Raw genomic sequence first — 20,662 nt, forward strand, 5'->3', positions numbered from 1 at the left:
ATTCTTGGCAACCACCTAAAAAGTGTCTGCTGATCGCATGTCAATCATGCATCAGCGTCCTGTAGAGAATCATGTCTACTTTTACTAATAGAAACTTTAAATGTAGGCCAGCATTGTACAGGCCTACATTTAAGGCTTCTGTCTCTCACCTACAGAGATGCATAGGGACGCTTACGGACTCCCAAGACCACTTTTGATGGAGACCGTGCTATGCCTAGGACGCCTGTAGGTGCGCAACATACACCTACAATGTAGGCGTCCTTCCCCACTTGTATTTAAAAAAAATGTGTTCCCTGATTGGCTGTGAGGCGGCAGTAGGACGCCTACTGCCACCTACAATCGGGACACCCGTTTCTAGAATCAGCCTCAAAATAAACAAAAGATCAGTGTCAGATAGTTGTAGAAAAGGAAAGGAAGAAAACAAGAGGCGAAAGATGAAATGGAAAAGCCAACCTGGAAAAGAATTCAGGAGAAGACTTGACACGGAGATTAGGACCAGCCCATTAGGAAAATAAAATGCATAGATTTGCTTAGATGTCACTTCAGAGAGAAGGCTTCTGATGCAGGCGCGGATCATGAGAGGAGCCGCGGCGGTGGCTTTGAACTCAAAAATAACTTCGGCAAGGGACTGTAAGGGAGCCAGCCAGAAAGTAACAGAAATGTTGCTGCCCTACTGCACAGGGAAGGGGGGAATACTGCTGCTGCAGCTGCACAAGGAAGTGGAGGGGGAGGGAAATACTGCTGCTGCTGCTGCAAAGGGAAGTAGGGGGAGGGGAAATGCTACTGCACAGGGAAGTGGAGGGGAGGGAATGCTGCTGCTGCACAGGGAAGTAGGGGGAGGAAATGCTGCTGCACAGGGAAGTGGGGGGAGGAGGGAAATGCTGTTGCACAGGGAAGTGGGGGGGAGAGGGAAAGGGGGCCAGGGAGCGAACTTGTTTTGCTGGTGGGGAGGGGTGTGCGGGGGAAGCAGTGAGCAATCTTGGTTTGCTTTGGGGGGAGACAGAAGGGGGCCACGGAGAAAGACAAAGAAAGGCAGGGGACCATGGAGAAACAAAGCAAGCAGGCAGTGCACAAGAACGAAAGACAGCAGGCAGGGAGAGAGACAGAAAGAAAGAAAGACAGATGAGGCCAGGGAGAGAGACAGACAGAAAGCAAGAAAGAAAGGGGGCCAGGGAAAGAGACAGACAGAAATCAAGAAAGACAGACAGACAGGAGGCCAGGGAGAGAGACAGACAGAAAGCAAAAAAGACAGACGGACAGGAGGTCAGGGAGAGAAACAGAAAGCAAGAAAGACAGACAGACAGACAGGCAGACAGGAGGTCAGGGAGAGAGACAAACAGAAAGCAAGAAAGACAGACAGACAGGAGGACAGGGAGACAGACAGTCAGGGGGCCAGGGAGACAGGAAAGGGATTTGGGGGTACTGATTGATAGAACCCTGAAGCCATCGGTGCAATGTGTGGCGGCAGCGAAGAGAGCAAACAGGATGTTGGGCATAATTAGAAATGGGATCACGAGTAGATCGGAAGAAGTCATAATGCCACTTTATAGAGCAATGGTTAGACCACACTTGGAGTACTGTGTCCAACACTGGTCTCCTTACCTTAAGAAGGACATAACTCTGTTGGAGAAGGTGCAAAGGCGAGCCACGAAACTAGTCAAAGGATTGAAAAATTTGAGCTATGAAGAACGCCTCAGGAAACTGGGACTGTTCACACTCGAGAGGAGAAGACTGAGAGGCGATTTGATAGAGACTTTTAAAATATTAAAAGGATTCGATGAAATAGACCAAGAAGCAGCATTACTAAGTTTTTCAGATGTGACACGGACTAGAGGTCATAGCCTGAAACTGGGTGGCAGCAGGTTTAGGACGAATGCCAGGAAGTTCTGTTTCTCACAACGAGTGGTGGGCGCTTGGAATTCTCTTCCTGAGGATGTTGTGGCGGAGACTACTCTTCGGGGTTTCAAGCACAAGTTGGATATACACCTTCTTGCAAATCATATTGAGGGATACGGTAATTTCAGATTTTCATAATAGAGAACCTAAATGGGCCGCCGCGTGAGCGGATCGCCGGACTTGATGGACCTCGGTCTGATCCGGCGAAGGCATTTCTTATGTTTTTATGTGAGAGAGAAAGAAAAAAAGATAGACAGGAAGAAAGAGACAGGGACAGGGAGAGAGACAGAAAGACAGACAGACAAAGGGGGCCAGGGAGAGAGACAGACAGAAAGAAAGACAGACAGACAGTGGGAGGGAGAGAGACAGAAAGAAAGAAAGACATATATTCTAGCACCCGTTAATGTAACGGGCTTAAACATTAGTATACAATAATGTATTAGACAAGGAAAAGAATTACAGAAATAATAGGAAAGTTCATACACCCAAGACCACACACCCATAAAATAAAAAATATGTTTAAAAATAAACTATAAACTGCAGACCTTGTACACGATGCAGGCAGGCTTTATTATGACAAGTAAATTTGATTGCACTTTCTCGTAATACCAACTTAAGAGATCAACTTGTGCCATCTGCACTTCCTGTAGAGAATACGATCCAGCATGTTCACACTGGACATCAACCATGCATGAAATGCTCAGTTTGTAAGCATTCTATGCAGGTCACTACTTTTATACATCCACGGACTGGAAAATCATATAAGTTAAACTTCAGCAGTAACTGTAACACTGAATGTGTCATTTACATCATCAGATGTCCTTGCAATCTATTATATGTGGGCAAGACCAAGAGGAAGATTAAGACAAGGATCATAGAACATAGAAGCTGTATCTTAAGAGAAATATTAACAGCGCCCTTGGCTCAACATTGGAGAGACTTTTCACACACTATTGATGAATTACGCTTTTTGATATTCAAAACTTATAAAAAGAACTGGAGAGGTGGTGATATTGATAATGTCCTGCTACGGACAGAACAAAGGACGATTTTTGAACTTAATACAATTATACCTGCAGGTCTTAATGCAGAAATAGATTACCGTCCTTTTCTTTAACTTTTATTCTTCAATTTTTATGTCTTTCAGCTTTTTATATAATAACTGCCATATGTTTTTAACATATGTTTTTGTTGTATTTATATTTGAGACTTAAACAATCATTTACATATATATAATTTTCTTATTGTTCTAATAATTTTCTTACTTCTTTAATATATGTTATTTAAAGACTTATAATTATTGCTATATGTTTTTAATTTTATGTCATATATTTCATGATTCCATTGTTTTATCATGTTGCTTAGATATTATTTATACAAAATATAGATTGTTGAGTTTTCCTTTTTTTTCTCCTTTTTTCTTTTTCTTAATTCATTATTCATTAAACAAAATGCTGTCTTTATACTATTTTCTCTATATCTTCCATAATACCCACTATTCATATTTATATCTTTTATTATTTTATCACACAATAACTTATCTAGACATCTGACATAATCATTGCTTAATATATTCTTTTAGTCTGAGTCCCTTCCTTTCTTATGAATGGACACGCTTACAATCAAGATGATTGGCTAGTTTTGTTCTGCCTATTTACTCTTTATTTATCCTTTATTTATACTATTTACAATCCTCTACACACACAGACATATATTTTACATTTAATCCGTTCCTTTTTCAGCATGTTTGTTTGTTGTTTTTTTAGTTCTAAGTATTTTTCATTTTTTCACGATCGATCTGGCATTTTACTACAATTTTTCGGCAAATTTGCGATTGCACTTTACGGCCTCTTTCCATTTATAGCTTCACTGGAATCAAACTTTATTTTCACTCGGGCGGTTTTTTCAGCATGTCACCTATCGGGTAAGTCTCTATTTTCATCTTTATTTGATTTTGTGACTTTTACTTCTCTCCTCTCTTTTGTATATGCCTGCTTTTTTCTTAGTTCTGCTGTTTATCTTTTTCAAACGCTCTGCTGTTCATTTTCATCAATTATGTTTCACATTTTTTTGCATATTCTTTATTTTGTAATATCTGTCTTTAAAGCATACAATCTGTGACATCTGCTCTGAATTCTACTTTCTTTGTAAGCCACAAGTATTTCCATATGGTGTTTCTCTTGTTATAATTGAATATAATATAATATTTGGTTGGGGTGCCTCTGCAAATGAGTAAATATATAGTGGTTTGGCATATATACATATATATCTCTTTATTGATTTCATAATCACTGCAGGGTTAAGGTTTTTCATAAAAAATGATGATTTTTTAACATGATTATATACCTTTCATTATCTGGGTTGTCTTCTCATTTTAATAGCATATGATCAGTAACTATCCTATGGTTGTACTGTTTTTAATTACTTTTAATTGTTGTTAATTGGCTTTCTTTTACATTCAATAGTATACGATTAGTAATTACCTAATGGTTGTATTGTTTCTAATTGCTCTCAACTGGTGTCAATTGCCTTATTTTTAATTATCATTGTTGTTTCATTGCTGTATATCATAGTGACTTATGACATTTATTTGGCTAGTGTTTTATTTGGCTAGTGCTAATATTCTAATTGCTTCTAACTGTTGTTAATTGTCTTATTTTTAATTACCATTGTTATCATTGCTGTATATCATAGTGTTTTATGATTTTTATTTGGCTAGTGTTACATTTCATTCCAAATCATATTATTCATTTTAATTTTGACTAAGATATATGTTTATGATGATTTTTATTGTTGATATGCCTTTTTTTATGTCCCTTGATAGCTATTTACCCAAGGCTTTTTTCTTTTGATAATTTTCTGCTTTATCAAAAATTGGTATGTATCATATATTTACATTATTCAATTTGTTTTTATTGGTTCTTCTTTCTTCACTTTCCTTTTTTTTTTTTTTTATTTCCTCTGTATATTTTATGAGTTTCTCATTAGATATATATATAGATTAATTAAAAACTAAATTATCCATCATATCATTTATTCTTTTAATGGAATATTTTTCCTTCTTTCTTTTCTTTCTATTTTTTAATATAATCTATTTTTTTAATTGAATAAATTGGACCATTATTGTAATTAATATATTGTTTTTTAAAAATTTTTTTTTAAATATACTGTATTTTTAAATATGTTTGTTTTAAATATTGTATTTGTACCTATTAGGACCCCTGACGAAGGTTAGTCCGAAACACGGACCGTGTTGGGTCCCTCACCTGGTAAAAGGTTTTTAACCTAAAATTTACTTGTCATAATAAAACCTGCCTGCATCGTGTACAAGGTCTGCAGTTTTTTGCTTTGTTTGTTCTGGATTGTTTTTCACTGCAGACAGTTGAACCTTGTTTTCCTCCTTGGATTTGGTTTTTTGCTAAAAATAAACTATAAACACAACTAAAAAGAATTAAAGAGCAGGTAATCTCCCTAGAACCATTTCATTAAATTGTCAGGAAGAGTAATTTTTTTTTTTTAAATCTAATTATTTATATTCTGCATATCCTACAATTCTATGCGGATTACAAATTATTCAGATACTCAAGCATATTTCCCTATCGGTCCCAGCAGGCTCACACTCTATCTTGGGCACTGGGGGATTAAGTGACTTGACCGGGGTCGCAAGGAGCAGTGCAGGATTTGAACCAAGAACCCCAGGGTGCTGGGGCTGTAGCTCTAACCACTGCTGCACCACACACTTCCAAAACCAGTTATACTTAACACTTAGTAGAAGCCAACCAAATTTTGGTTTCTGTTTTGCTTATGGAGCTGAAATTGGTCCAAAATCCTTTCTGCCCTGTTGTGGTTTGACTGAAAGACTATTATCATGCTTTTGGGTTTGGCTAAAACTGACCATGTGGGGGTTTTTTGGGTAGAAGCTGAAAATATTTGCTTTGTCCTGTCTGTCTGTGTCCCTTTACCTCCTCTCTGAAAAGGAGTTGCCTCTCTCCCTCCACCTATCTATAGATGCCCTCTTTGGGCCTATCTTACAATCCCTGGCAATTTACATAAGAACATAATAATAGCCATACTGGGTCAGACCAATGGTCCATCTAGCCCAGTATCCTGTTCCACAGTGGCCAATCCAGGTCATAAGCATCTGGTAAAAACCCAAATAGTAGCAACATTCCATGCTACCGATCCAAAAACAAGCAGTGACTTCCCCTATGTCTGTCTCAATAGCAAAGTATGGACCTTTCCTTCAGGAACTTGTCTAAACCTTTTTCAAAACCAACTATATTAACTGCTCTTACCACATCCTCTAGCAACCTGATCCAGAGCTTAACTATTCTGTGAATTAAAACATTCTTCCCTTGGTTTTAAAAGTATTTCCCTGTAACTTCATCAAGTGTCCCCCTAGTCTTTATAATTTTTGATGGAGTAAAAAAATCAATTCACTTGTACCCATCCTATACCACTCAGGATTTTGTAGACTTCAATCATATCTCCCCTCAGCCATCTATTTTCCAACCTGAAAGCCCTAATCTCTTTAGTATTTCCTCATACAAGAGAAGTTCCATCCCCTTTATCATCTTGGTTGGTTTTCTTTGAATCTTTTCTAATTCTGCTATATCTTTGAGATACAGCGACCAGAACTTGAATGCAATACTCAAGGTGAGGTCACACCATGGAGCAATTCAGAGGCATTATAACATTCTTAGTTTTATATACCATCCCTTTTCTAATAATTCCTAGCATCTTGTTTGCTTTTCTGGCCGCACATTAGGTGGAAGGTTTCAGCGTATTGTCTACGATGACACAAATATCTTTTTCTTAGGCGCTGATCTCTACGGAGGATCCTAACATCTGATAACTATGATTTGGATTATTCTTCCCAATATGCATCACATTGCATTTATCCATATTAAATTTCATCTGCCATTTGGATGCCCAGTCTTCCAATGTCCTAAGGTCTGCCTGCAAATTTTCACTATCCACATGCATTTTAACAACTTTAAACAGTTAAATGTCACCTGCAAATTTAATCACCTCACTCGTCATTCCAGTTTCCAGATCATTTCTAAATATGTCAAATAACACTGGTCCCAGTACAGATCCCTGCAGCATTCTGCTATTTACCATCCTCTAGTCAAGAAAAATGGCCATTTAATCCTACCCTCTGTTTTCTGTCCAGTAACTTATTTTATTTTCTTTTAATTCTTTATTCATTTTTATAATTTACATCAAGTGCATCAAAAAGTAACCACATTTTAACTTAAATACATCACTTGAAATTCTACAATTCTTCATATTAAAATAAAATTTATCCCTTTCCCTCCCATCCCTCAATATCTCATACCATATAATAACGTCCCCCTCCCCCCCACCCTGTTCTTTCATTTGTACAAATCAGGGAAAATAATACCTATTCATTGCAATATTTTGTTAATGGCCTCCACACATCTTGAAATTTATTAAAATTCCCTTTCTGAATAGCTAATGATCTTTCCATTTTGTAAATATGACATACTGAATTCCACCAAAAACTGTAGTTCAATCTATTCCAATTTTTCCAATTACATGTTATTTGTTGTATGGCAACTCCTGTCAAAATAAGTAAAAGTTTATTATTTTTGGAAGAAATTTGGCTCTTAGCCCTTATAGACATGCCAAATAATACCGTATCATATGATAATGCCACATGATTTTCTAACAAACAATTTATTTGGCCCCAAATTGATTTCCAAAAAGCCAGAATAAATGGACAGTAGAATAATAAGTGATCTAAAGTCCCTGCTTCAAGATGACAATGCCAACATCTATTAGACTTAGAGCCATCTAATTTTTGTAAACGAACAGGGGTCCAGAATGCTCTATGCAACAGGAAAAACCATGTTTGTCTCATAGATGCAGACATTGTACAGCTCATCCTCCAAGACCAAATTCATGGCCATTGAGATGCAGTAATTTGATGCTTAATCTCAATGCTCCAAATGTCTCTAACACCAGTCTTTGTTTTTTTTTTTGTTTTTTTTTCATAAATCCAGATATTAATTTGTACCACTGTGCAGCCTGGTGTCCCAGGAAGTCTGTCTGAAAGCATAAGAACTCTAAACTATAATGATTATTAAGATTTTTCCATTCAGGGAACCCCGCCTGAATTGCCTGCTTCAGTTGCAACCACTTAAAACTTTGTGATTTATCAAGACTGAATTTATGTTGCAATTGTGAAAAATCAAGCAGTTTACCATTAGATATAACATCATCTAAAATACGTATACCTGCTATTGTCCAATACTTCCAGACGACCTTAAACCTGCCAATTTGAATCTTGGAGTTCAGCCATATAGTTTGATTTGTTGATTTTTGTATTGGAATAGGTGTTAAATTATTGACATAGAAACATAGAAAATGACGGCAGAAAAGGGCCACGGCTCATCTAGTTTGCCCACACCAATGACTCACCCTCTAACTATGCCCATGAAGTGATCTCACATGCCAATCCCATCTTTTCTTAAAGTCTGGCACGCTGCTGGCCTCAATTACCTGTTGTGGAAGATAATTCAAGCGATCAACCACCCTTTCGGTGAAGAAATATTTTCTGGTGTCGCCATGGAATTTCCCTCCCCTGATTTTCAACGGATGCCCTCTGGTTACCGTGGGTCCTTTAAGAAAAAAGAGATCTTCTTCTGCTTTGATACGGCCCGTGACATATTTGAACGTTTCAATCATGTCTCCTCTCTCTCTGCGTTCCTCAAGTGAGTATAGCTGTAACTTGACCAGCTGTTCCTCATATGGAAGGTCCATTGAGTCCCTGCGACCATCCTGGTGGTCATACGCTGAACCGACTCAACGCTCAGCACATCCTTTTGGTAATGTGGTCTCCAGAATTGTACACAGTATTCTAGATGGGGGTCTTACCATGGATCTGTACAGCGGCATTATCACCTCGGGCTTATGGCTGACGAAACTTCTACGGATACAGCCCATGATTTGTCTGGCCCTGGATGAAGCTTTCTCCACTTGATTGGCAGACTTCATGTCTTCGCTAATGATCACCCCCAAGTCGCGTTCTGCCACTGTCCTTGCTAGGATCTCACCATTCAGGGTGTAGGTCCTGCATGGATTTTTCCGCCAAGGTGCATGACCTTGCATTTTTTGGCATTGAAACTTAGTTGCCAAGTCTCTGACCAATGTTCCAGCAGAAGTAGGTCCTGCGTCATTCTGTCGGGCACTGTGCTTTTGTTTGTTGTGCTTCCACCTACTATGTTGCATAGTTTGGCGTCATCGGCGAATAATGTAATTTTACCTCGAAGCCCCTCAGCCAAGTCTCTTACGAAGATGTTAAAGAGAATCGGGCCCAAGACTGAGCCCTGTGGTACTCCGCTGATCACCTCTGTCATATCGGAGGGGGTACCGTTCACCACCACCCTCTGAAGTCTTCCTGTAAGCCAGTCCCTAACCCATGCAGTTAATGTTTCACCCAATCCCATCGAACCCATCTTGCTCAATAACCTGCGGTGTGGGACGCTATCAAATGCTTTGCTGAAGTCTAGATACACGACATCTAGGGACTCCCCTATATCCAGCTTTTTTGTTACCCAGTCAAAGAAGCCAATCAGATTCGATTGGCAGGACCTTCCCTTCGTAAAACCATGTTGATAGGGATCTCGTAGATTCTCCTCGTTCAGGATTGTATCTAATTGGCGTTTGATTAGTGTTTCCATAATTTTACTCACTATTGATGTGAGACTTACAGGTCTATAATTTGCAGCCTCTGTCCTGCTTCCCTTTTTGTGGAGTGGAATGACGTCAGCCGTTTTCTAGTCCAATGGGACCTTTGCTGTACTTAGGGAAAGATTGAAGAGCACGGATAATGGTTCCGCCAGAACGTCACTCAACTCCCTGAGCACCCTGGGGTGTAGTTTGTCTGGTCCCATAGCTTTGTCCACCTTCAGTCTTGATAGCTCAGAATAGACACTGCTGGGCGTAAACTCAAAATTTTGAAACGGGTCTTCCGAGGGTTCCCTTGTCTGTAGCTGAGGGCCGGATCCTGGCGCCTCGCAAGTGAAGACAGAGCAGAAGTATTCATTTAATAGTTTGGCTTTATCAGAGTCCGATTCTGCATAGCTCTCGTTGGGTTTTCCAAGGCGTACTATCCCGTCTGTGTTCCTTTTTTCTGTCACTAATATACCTGAAGAAGGATTTATCGCCCATGTATCTATTAATATTCTGTTTTCTTTATACAATCTAGGCATTTTGATACTAAGAATATGGCATATTCGTAGAGGAAACATGAGTCGCCATTCCAACCATAACCAATCTGGGATATTATTGATGGGCTCTGGGAGGACCCAATACATACCCTGACGCATAATATAGGGCTGATGATACCTACAGAAATTGGGAAAATTTACCCCTCCCTAATACTATTTAATTTTTTATAAAAAGACCCCTGAAAAAAAACTGGTATCATACCCATTTGGTAACAAACCACAGGGGAAATCATCATTTTAATAGTTTGGACTCTCCCCCACCAAGACAGATGCAAAGGATTCCATTGCTCACATAATTCTGTAACCTTTTGTAATAAACATTTTTCATTCCTTTTCATTGTTTCTTCCAGTGTGTTTTTTATCCAAATACCTAAATATTTTATTCCCTCCTCCTTCCAGACAAAGGGAAATTAATCAAATACGCCTTTTGTACAATGCACTTTAAGTGGAAGAACTTCTGATTTGCTCCAATTTATTTTATACCCTGTAAATTTTCCAAATTTCTCTATCAATTCAAGCAAGCATGGAATGGTTGTTTCAGGATTTCTCAAATAAAGCAAAATATCATCTGCATAAGCAGAGACTTTATATTCCCGATCTAAATATGGAATACCCTGTATCTCCTTTGCTTGCTGAATAGCTAATAACAAGGGTTCTAATACAATATCAAAAAGCAGAGGAGATAAGGGACAGCCTTGTCTAACCCTCCCTTTGCAGCCTAAAACACTCTGACACATTATTAGTAATATATAATCTAGCAACAGGGGAGCTATATAATGTTTGAATCATTTGTATAAATCCTTAGTTCAAATATTTTATTAATTTTAATATACAATGTACATTAAGTACAGAAAGAGAAATGTTAACGAGGCAAGATACAGACATGTTGAACATATAAATGAAATGCATACAATAATATCCACGTGATACAACCAGCTGATCTAAGCCTATATATATAGAAGAGGAATGCTGACATAACACGCAGCCATAGTTACTAGAGCGTTCAAGGTACAGAGAGACAACGTGACTATAGACCGAAACCAGATCAAAACATGAGCCATAACGTGTGAGAGTTTCTGTTGTGGAGCACAGTTCTTATCTCAATAACTGAATGCCATCATTCAATATTGCAAAAGGTGTGGACCGGGCTCCAAATCTTAGCATAGGAGCACATGGATCTGTGCTTTTCTGCTACAACACTTTCATATTTCACTGTGAGGCATACCGTGTTCCATCATGTAATATAATTCGTCTGGGATACGTCCTTCCAACAGTGTAGTATGTTTTTGAGAGCCATAAAAAGAATGGTGTTAAGCAATCTTGCATTATGAACAGGCAGCAGTTGGCGGAGACCATGGTGACCCAATATAATAATGCGCGGATTTATGGGCTCTTGTATATCCAGGATAGAGGAGATGGTTTATGGGCTCTTGTATATCCAGGATAGAGGAGATGGTTTCCCAAACTTTGCTCCAATAGACAGAGAGGTGTGAGCAATCATAAATCATGTGCATTAGTGTACCCTTATGGGAGGTATAGGACCAGTACGTGGGAGAAAGACCAGTTGAAAGCTTAGAAACCTTTACTGGGGTCCAGTGTGTTCTATGTAGAAGGAAGAACATAGACTGAAGTACTCCGGCTGAGCGAGATGATCTGAACATGCTAATCCAGACGTCCTGCCATTCCACATCTTTCAACGAGAGGCCCAGGCGTTCATCATACCAGGCGTTCATCATTGAGGTTAATGTGGGAGTAAAAGACTTTCGCATAACAGTATACCATCGTGAAACAATCCCTTTTTTGTTGTTATTAATTAGAGATATCTGCAAAAGTAGATCTGGAGCGTCTTTTAATTTCCCTATATCTTGAAAGAGAGCAGACAAGCAATGTCTCAATTGTAACCAGCGATAGTGTTGGTGGTGAGGTAGACTATAGTGTGACTGTAAATCCGCAAAGGAGATCCATTGAGAGTTCTTAATTAAGTCCTGAAGAGACCAGATACCACAATTCTGCCACAATTTCCAGTTAAGAGTTCCAACCTGTATCTTTATGCGATCATTATGCCATAACAATATCCGATGAGACTCGTGCCACTTGATTTCCATTAGATTATCGTAAGCCTTCAGCACAACCAGTGTTGAGTAATATATTGTTTTTTTTTAATCATTTGATTGTAGAGGGGTGGATAGAGCGAGAGCAAGGCAAGTGCTTCCGTGTAGACTCTGTTCTAGTTGTAGCCAAGTAGGAAGGTTAGTCATAGTATTATCTAATAGCCACTGAGAACCATGCCTCATGATGAAAGCCTGGTGCTAGTGTAAAAAAATCAGGAAAGTTTACCCCACCCAAAGATTTATCTAGTTTCAGTTTGTTCAAAGCGATTCGAGGCTGTTTATTCTGCCACAGGAATGCAGTGAGGCAGTGTTCAATGTCGTGGTATATGCGCTTTTTGAGCAAGAATGGTAGCATGCTCAATATGTAGTTTATTTTAGGTAATAACATCATCTTGATGGTATCTAAGCGACCCCACCACGTCAGTTTAAGAGGGACTCTTTCTGAGTGGACTCTTTGATAATACTTAGAATGTGATCGGTGTTATACTGTTCCATATCTTCCATTGTAGGCCTTACGTAGATGCCTAAGTATTTAATCTTAACCGGATTCCAGATGAAACCATAAGATACCATTTCCTGCTCGTCTTCAATGCAGTTTACTTGTATTAACTCTGATTTAGTCGTATTCAATTTGTAGCCAGAAACCGAGGCATAACTATCTATCAGTTTCAGGACAGATGGTATGGAGTCTGGTGTCACATAAAGTATGATGTTGTCGGCATACGCAGAGAGTTTAATCTCCATTGCAGCATGGGCAAATCCCTTAATGGTGACATCTGCGCGGATGGCTGCCAACAGGGGTTCCAATGCCAAGTTGAATAGTAGAGAAGATAATGGGCATCCTTGTCGAGTTCCTCTCGTAGGGCAGAAAGAATCAGAGAGTTGACCATTAATGCATAGTCTGGTAGTTGGAGCATAGTATAACACCTTAATCATTTGAATGAATCGTTCTGGAAAGCCAAATTTCAAGAGAGTAGCGAATAGAAATGGCCATTCCACCCTGTCAAAAGCCTTCTTAGCATCCAGTGCTAAGAAGGCAAGTTTATCAGATTGTGATTGAGATACAGAGATAATGTTTGTTAAAGTACGTGTGTTATTGGATGAATGTCGCCCTGACATGAATCCAGTTTGATCTTCAGAAATCAATAAAGGTAGTACTTCCTGCAATCTAGTGGCTAATAATTTAGCATAGATCTTAGCGTCCACGTTAATCATGGAGAGTGGTCTATAGTTACTTACACGGTTAGGATCCTTGCCCTGTTTAGGTAAGACAATTATTGTCGCTTCGGTAAAAGATCCATTTGCCTTCCCTTGTGTTGACATGTGGATGAAGGGTTGTTGTAGATGTGGGGACAGTGTTGACTTGAAAGCTTGAGAGAATTTGACCGTAAGACCATCTGGGCCCGGTGCTTTGTTTGTCGCCATGCTGTTGATTGTGTCAATTATTTCCATTTTCAAAATGGAGGAGTCAACCTATCATGATCCGATTCAGGCAGACAAGGTAAAGTGACTTTGTTAAGGAATGTGTAGGGGTTGTGAGAATCACTGGATTCTGTTCTGTATAATTCTTTATAAAACATCCTTATACTCCGGCCCATCAGGTAAGCCCCGCACCCGCAAGTTGTTACGCCGGGTGCGGTTCTCCAAATCCTCCATTTTATCCAACAAAAGTTGATATTCGGCCAACACATCTTCCAGCTTCCGTTGCACCCCGGTAACACTCTCCTCACACGAATCCAAGCGAGTCTCCACCACCTCCACCTGTGAGCCCACTTCCACCAGATCAGACCGAAGCTCCCGTACCTGAACTGCCACTGCAGAGATTTCTGATTTAACCTCCTGGATCTATTTCTGCATATCAGCTTTGGTCAGCGGGTCAGGGGGCGGGTGCTCAGGAACTGGCTCAGAGAACATATCAGCAACCACCTCAATGGTTCTCCCCAAGTTTGCAGCGCTGCTCCCGCTTGACTCCATTACCTCCCTGCCATGTGCACACTTGCTCGGCGCCTGTTCCATTGTGTGCTGCCCCAGTTTGTCACAAGGAAGATTTCTGCGGGTCACCATTCCCTCCACACACATTAAAAGCACCAGCCACAAGCAGGTAGAACGTTTGCCAATACAATAACGCAGCTACAGACGGATTTGCTCAGGGCTCGAACGGAGCTCCTAGTTCAAGCTGCCTTTTGTACCGGTGATGTCACTTCCTCCCCTAATCCATCTTTTTCTTTATCTAAATAAGGCTCAGAAGAATATTGAACTTTATAAAACTTTAAAAATTGTTTTAGAATAGGACCAATTTGAGAATTAGTATTCCCTTTTTCATCTTTTACTGCCACTATTTGTTTTTTTTTGCTTTTAGATATTTTGCCAATAATCTTCCCGCCTTATTTAAATTTCCATAATACAATGCCTGTTGAGAAAATAAATCTTTTCTTATCAGTTTAGAAGAAATCTCATTATGTTTCCCTTTAACTTTTAAGAGATCCTGTAGTGTTAAGTATTCCCATTTATCAATCATTTTTGATTCTAAAATCCTAATGTCTTGTTCCAAACTGGAAAATTGTTTTTTAATTTGGTTTTTAATATATGCCAAAAAGAAATAATTTGACCTCTCATGGTTGCTTTAAAAATATCCCAAAGAGTTTTCATGGAGATATCTTCCATGTTATTAAATTGAAAATAATCATTTATTTTTAACTTAATTTTCTCAATTAAATTTGGTTCTGCAAGCAATGTATTATCAAATCTCCATACAGGTCTACTATTATCTTGATAACTTATTTTAATTTTAATCCATATCTCTCCATGATCAGATAAAATAATTGGATCTATGGAGGCTCGTGTTACTTGTTGAACTAAGGTATTTGAAACAAATATATAATCTATTCTTGAAAAAGATTTATGAACATGGGAACAAAAAGAAAATTCCCTATCATTAAAATTTAATATTTGTACCAAATTCTCTAATCCTAATGACTTCATAATTCTGCTAGTTTTTTTATCCATTAAAGGATCTATAACAGCATTAAAATCCCCTGCCACCACTAAATTAGAAGTAGCCAGTGGTAGTAACAATTGTAGAGATTTAAAAAAATTCAATTTGGTTCGAATTAGGTGCATACATATTGAAAAGCGCCAGCGTAGTATTTCCCAGGCTCATGTCTACATGTAACCACCTCCCTGAGGGATCAGCACCAATCATCTTAAAACATAGCATTACATTTTTTATTCATCAAAATTGCTACACCTGCCTTCTTTCCCTTCAAATTTTTCATATTATTAGAATTTTTCTGTGCATATCTCATTTCCCTTAATTTACTATGTGAAACATTCCCACCTTCCCTTGATCTCTTAAATATTATATTTCTAAGATCCCCATAACCTATCCCTATTCCCTCCCCTATCCCCTCCCTTCTTATATTACGATAACTTGAAGACATATCAGACTGGCAGCCCCACCCCTCCCTCAGGCATCTTACTTTACTATTTCTTCTACTCCTTGGGTATGGCAGTATACAAGAACATAATAATAATAATAATACTATAAAAATTGACCAACCTATACAATTAAACGATTTTTAAAACCCCTTAATTTCCCCTTTAATATGAAAATTATCAATGAAACCTATATTTTGAGCATATTACATAATATCTGCATGAATTCATTTCATAAAACAAATGTATAATTAAATGTTACATTATGTTCACTAAATCAAAGTGTCTAAAATACATAAGAATTCCCCTTATAATTTCCCCTTGACAGTATTAAATTAATTTTTAAGATATAAATGCATTACAATACTTCAATCCATTAAATTCAATTGAAATAAGAATTCAATTTAATTTATTTATAAAATAATTAATTTTTAACTTGCTAAATTAGAAATATCAGATAACTAAAAACCAGTTACCCCTTATTCATGAATTAAAATTAATCATCTCAAAATATTATGCACAGTATTTCCTAAATATTATAGTTTTATCCATTCACATAAGAATAAATATATAATGAGGTATAGTATCCTCCTAAAATAATTAATTAAATTATATAATTAATTCAATCAGTTAATAAAACTTTTCACATTAATTTTCACATCCATCCTGCTGATACACTTTATCCTCATAACCTTAGAAACATTGCCTGACCCTTCCAGAACAATGACAGGGAGGAAGCATGCTGATCTGAGCTCTGGTACGATCTGATCTCCCAGTAATCCAGTTTGCTGTTTTTCAGGCCCACACATCACAACGATCTGATAGAATCAGCGCAGCACAGCCCTCCATAGAAGGATGTCAGCCCAGGGGTCCATAATCTGGTTCCAGGATACCAACCGGACTCCCAAAAAAACATCAGGCACTTATTACAGGCAACATCAGCTTCTGGATTGCTCTGCACAATGATCACGGACATCATTGCAAAACTCAGGATGGGACTCCAGCAGATGCATGAGACCACCATGATGCCACCCAGCTGAGCCACATCTCGATGTCGTGGGACTTGGTATGCCAGTTACATTTTCTTTTTCTTACGCAGTCTGTGTTGTAGATGAAAGCCCCAAAGAGCAAAGACACGCAACAGCGAGAAAAGCAGAAAACCCAAGAACAGCGGACAGAGGCCAGAAAATACCATGCAGGCACCAAAAAACTGGCAAATGGCCCCGGTCTGGTCGATGGTCCTCCACTGCATGCGAACAGCATATAAACGTAGGACGAAGTCGCCAGGGACGATCCGGCCTGCAAAATCTGTGATGACCAAGCTGCTGGCAAAGAGCATGAAGGTGGCTTTGGAATGCTGGGGAAACAAACCTAAGACTTCACCAGGATTGCCAAGGCCACAATGTTAGACACGGCACCTAAGGTCATGGAAAAGCTAGGCATCGTAACAGAGGATGTAAATGCCATTACAGCCTGTGTGGAGAAGACCAGATCGCATTTAGACTACGTGGAGACATTGCTGCCTCATCAGGACTGCAACACGCATCATAGTATGCATCTAAAGACATGTTGTGCAGGCGGGAGGAGAACTTCTCACCTAATGTGGCTGGTTGACGTGGACCGGATGTGATGTCGGCACTCCTTACACCAACTTCCATTTGTGCTCAAACACTGCCTTTCTGGGATGAATGTATGGAATTCTTTGTGGGGGGAAGCCGGTTTACTTTTAAATATTTGCACATAACTTTCCCCTCTCACCCTCCTTTCTGACAAAAATAGGCAGCAGAGGGTGGTGGGGCCTCTTGGATGATATCGAGATTTAATGTTATTCTCTTCTCCATAACATCATCATTGCAGTCTTTTACAAAGATTCTTCTTGGCACTTCCTACACCTCCGTTGAACTCCACCAAAGCATCACACCTTACAATTCCATAACAGAACGATTCTTCAAGGTTTCTTCTCTTTCTCCTCCCCCACTCCTCGACCGTTTCCTCTGACATCAGGTGAATATTGAATAAATTAATGTATCAAGTACATTACATAAATGTAGAACTTTCTTATGTTTTAAATGACTATTCCCATAGTTCCATGACAGTTAGAAATCCGTTGCAGCAACCATTTTATTATCCAATAAATCCAGTAAATTATTTCTGTTTTTCAAAACTTTTCAGATCAAGGTAAATAAAAAGTAAAAAATAGTAAAAAAAACAAACAAAAAACCAACACCACCAAAATAACCCCATGTTTTCCAGCACTATAATAAACTCTAGCTCATAGGTATTTCTTGAGATGACAGAAATTCTTTAAGTTTTCCTGGATCTTCAAATTGATAAAATTTTCCTTTATATGTGATTCTCATTTGTGCTGGATAATATAATCCATATTTAGCTCTCAGTTCCTTTAAAGGTTGTCTGAGTTGTAGAAATTGCTTTCTTAGTTAAACAGTCTCCTTAGCAAAATCTGGGACAAAGAGCAATTTGGAGTCTTTATATGCTAGATTTTTTGTTTCTCTTGCAGCTTTTAAAATTTCAAGTACATTCTGAAATCTCAATAATCTTAATATTACTGGTCTTGGTTTTTCTTGATTATGAGATTTTTTCACTCCAATCCTGTGTGCTCTCTCAATTTCCATTGGCATTTTTAATTTAAGAGGAAGAATGTTTGGTATTGCTTCTTCCAAAAAGGATAACATATTTTTCCCCTCAGCTCCTTCCTTTAATCCTAATATTCTTATATTCTGTCTTCTAGATCTATTTTCAAGATCTGTAATTTTTTAATAATTTCTTTTAATATGTTATGATCTTCTTTGTTATCCTGTTGTACCTGTTCTATCTTCTCTATTCTGTTTTCCATCTTGTCCATTCTGTTATTTACTATATTCAGCTTGCTGTTCATGAGGTTCATTTCCTTCCTCATCTCTATTAGCAATAAATTAATATTCCTCAGTTCCTCCATTACCTCTATTACATCTAATGCATCCATTGGCAGAGGACTCCCACTAGGATTCTGTGGATCTTCCTTTAATCTTTTAATCTTTCCTGTAGATTTTGCTGGAGTCTCTTGCATCTTCTGCTTGTTTGATGTCATTTTAGAGGATTTTATATTCAAATAGAAGAAACTTATTACTTTAAAGCCTAATAAATGATTCTCAGAGGAGGGAGCTCAACTGCTAGCCAGCCTTCCACCAAGCCTCCAAGTTCCAAAATCTCCAGTAACTATTTTCTAATTCACAACAAAACTTTGCCTCCTATGGCATGACTCTAATTTTCTCAGGAGCCTTTCATGAGGAGCTTTGTCAAAAACTTTCTGAAAATCTGTCTCTAGGTTATAGTCAGGGCAGGGATGATCACCAGTTGCTTTTGCCCACAGTGGCATAGTGAGGGTAGGAGGTGCCCAGAGCAGTGGTGCCTTCCCCATGTCCTCCTCTCTGCCCTCCCCCACACACACTCGCACCCTCCTCCTTCCCTATACTTCTTTAAATCTTCACTAGCGTGAGCAACTTCTCCAGCCTGCTGCTTGTGCAGACTTTTGCTTTCCCTCTGATGTCACTTCCTGGCCTGTTCACATCACTGCCTCGTCTGTAGCATGGAATGTTGCTGCTCTTTGGGCTTTTGTCAGTACTAGTGACCTGGATTGGCCACCATGAGGACGGGCTACTGGGCTAGATGGCACAAAAGAAATGTGTAACTGATGGAGTTCTAAAGTTGGCTTTTTTTTGCTTCCTTTCCTTTAGTACTTGCATTTGATTGGTCCAAGCTTTAAATAGCCAAGCAACAAAGTTTCTTCTGTGTGATTCCAAGGGTATGCCCTCCCAACTCTTGAGCTGTATCTTGACCAAGGTTTGTGCCTATGGCTGTCCCATGACTTTTATTTTTTGCTTAGTTTTGACCTAACATAATCATTATCCCATGGGTACAGAATGGGAAATAAAGCCTTAGCAAATCAGTTAAGTTCATTACACAGTAAAAACAGAATACAGTGCCCAGAAATAATTCTATAACTGATGGGCGGGCAATCCAAGATGGCAATTGAGTTGGACGTCTGACAGTGAGCTCCATTTCAGCGTCCTCTAACTCTCCCTCTTCCGACAGCAGCAGCGGCTGAATTTTCTTTCGGAGAAGCAGAGCAGAGAGATTCTTTGCTCCTGCTTGGTCTCCAGTGCTCTTTTTACGGCTTTTGCCACTTGCATTCTTTGCTGACTAATGGGGAAAAGGAAGGGAGCTATGCAGCTGAATCCTCTGGCAGCAGCGAGCTCCAGTCCAACAGCTCCGGTCCAACAGGCGATGTTGGACATGGGATTTGCGCATCATCAGAGAGGTACTCTACCGGCTTTGGGAGGAACAACAGAATCCTCGGTGAACCTCAGCATGGATCGAACTTCTCTTAGCCTGATCGAAATACAGGCTCCTCTTCAGCCTGGGAGTAGGAACTTTGTGGAAGGAGAGAGGGATAGCTGGAGAACCCTGGAGGAGCAGTGGGAGCTGAGTTGTTGGGGAGGTGAGACTCCCACTGCAGCCAGTTTGCTGGCACCATCCACAGAAGATGGTAAGAACTTAATCTCTGCTCCTATTAACCAACAATTTGGAGAGATAATCAAACCTGTAACAGTCAAGTTTAGACACCCTGTGGGAAGCCATTGCGACAATGGACTCCAACCTTAAAAAGACAGTATCAATGCTACATTTGGATAGTGGTACTGTCAGCTCTCGGGTAAAGGAACATGAACTTAAATTAAAGAGAGCAAGCTAAAAAAATACAGCAACATGAAGACCAGATCAATTCACTTGAATCACGAGAAATGGAAATTATCAAAGAGCAATCTTTTATTAATAGAAAATTGGAATTTATGGAAAAGAGGAGGAATAATTTGAGGTTTTTGAATTTTCCCAAATCTCCAGTGATCTCTGGTCTGGAAATGGTCCATAAATATTTAAAAGAAGTTCTTTTAGTTCCAGAAGAAA

General features: G+C 39.0%; 1 protein-coding gene across 1 annotated transcript in view; it reads left to right on the forward strand.

Moving 5' to 3' along the window:
- The first annotated feature begins 19,903 nt into the window (after positions 1-19,903).
- Positions 19,904-20,662, forward strand: part of PP2D1 (protein phosphatase 2C like domain containing 1) — a 46,317-nt gene continuing 45,558 nt past the window's right edge. Inside the window, exon 1 of the mRNA XM_033932863.1 lies at positions 19,904-20,246. Coding sequence (XP_033788754.1) covers positions 19,904-20,246 — 343 coding nt within the window. The remainder of the gene's footprint in view (positions 20,247-20,662) is intronic.

This window comes from Geotrypetes seraphini, chromosome 2 (assembly GCF_902459505.1).
Source record: "Geotrypetes seraphini chromosome 2, aGeoSer1.1, whole genome shotgun sequence".
In the NCBI taxonomy this organism is placed as follows: Eukaryota; Metazoa; Chordata; class Amphibia; order Gymnophiona; family Dermophiidae; genus Geotrypetes; species Geotrypetes seraphini.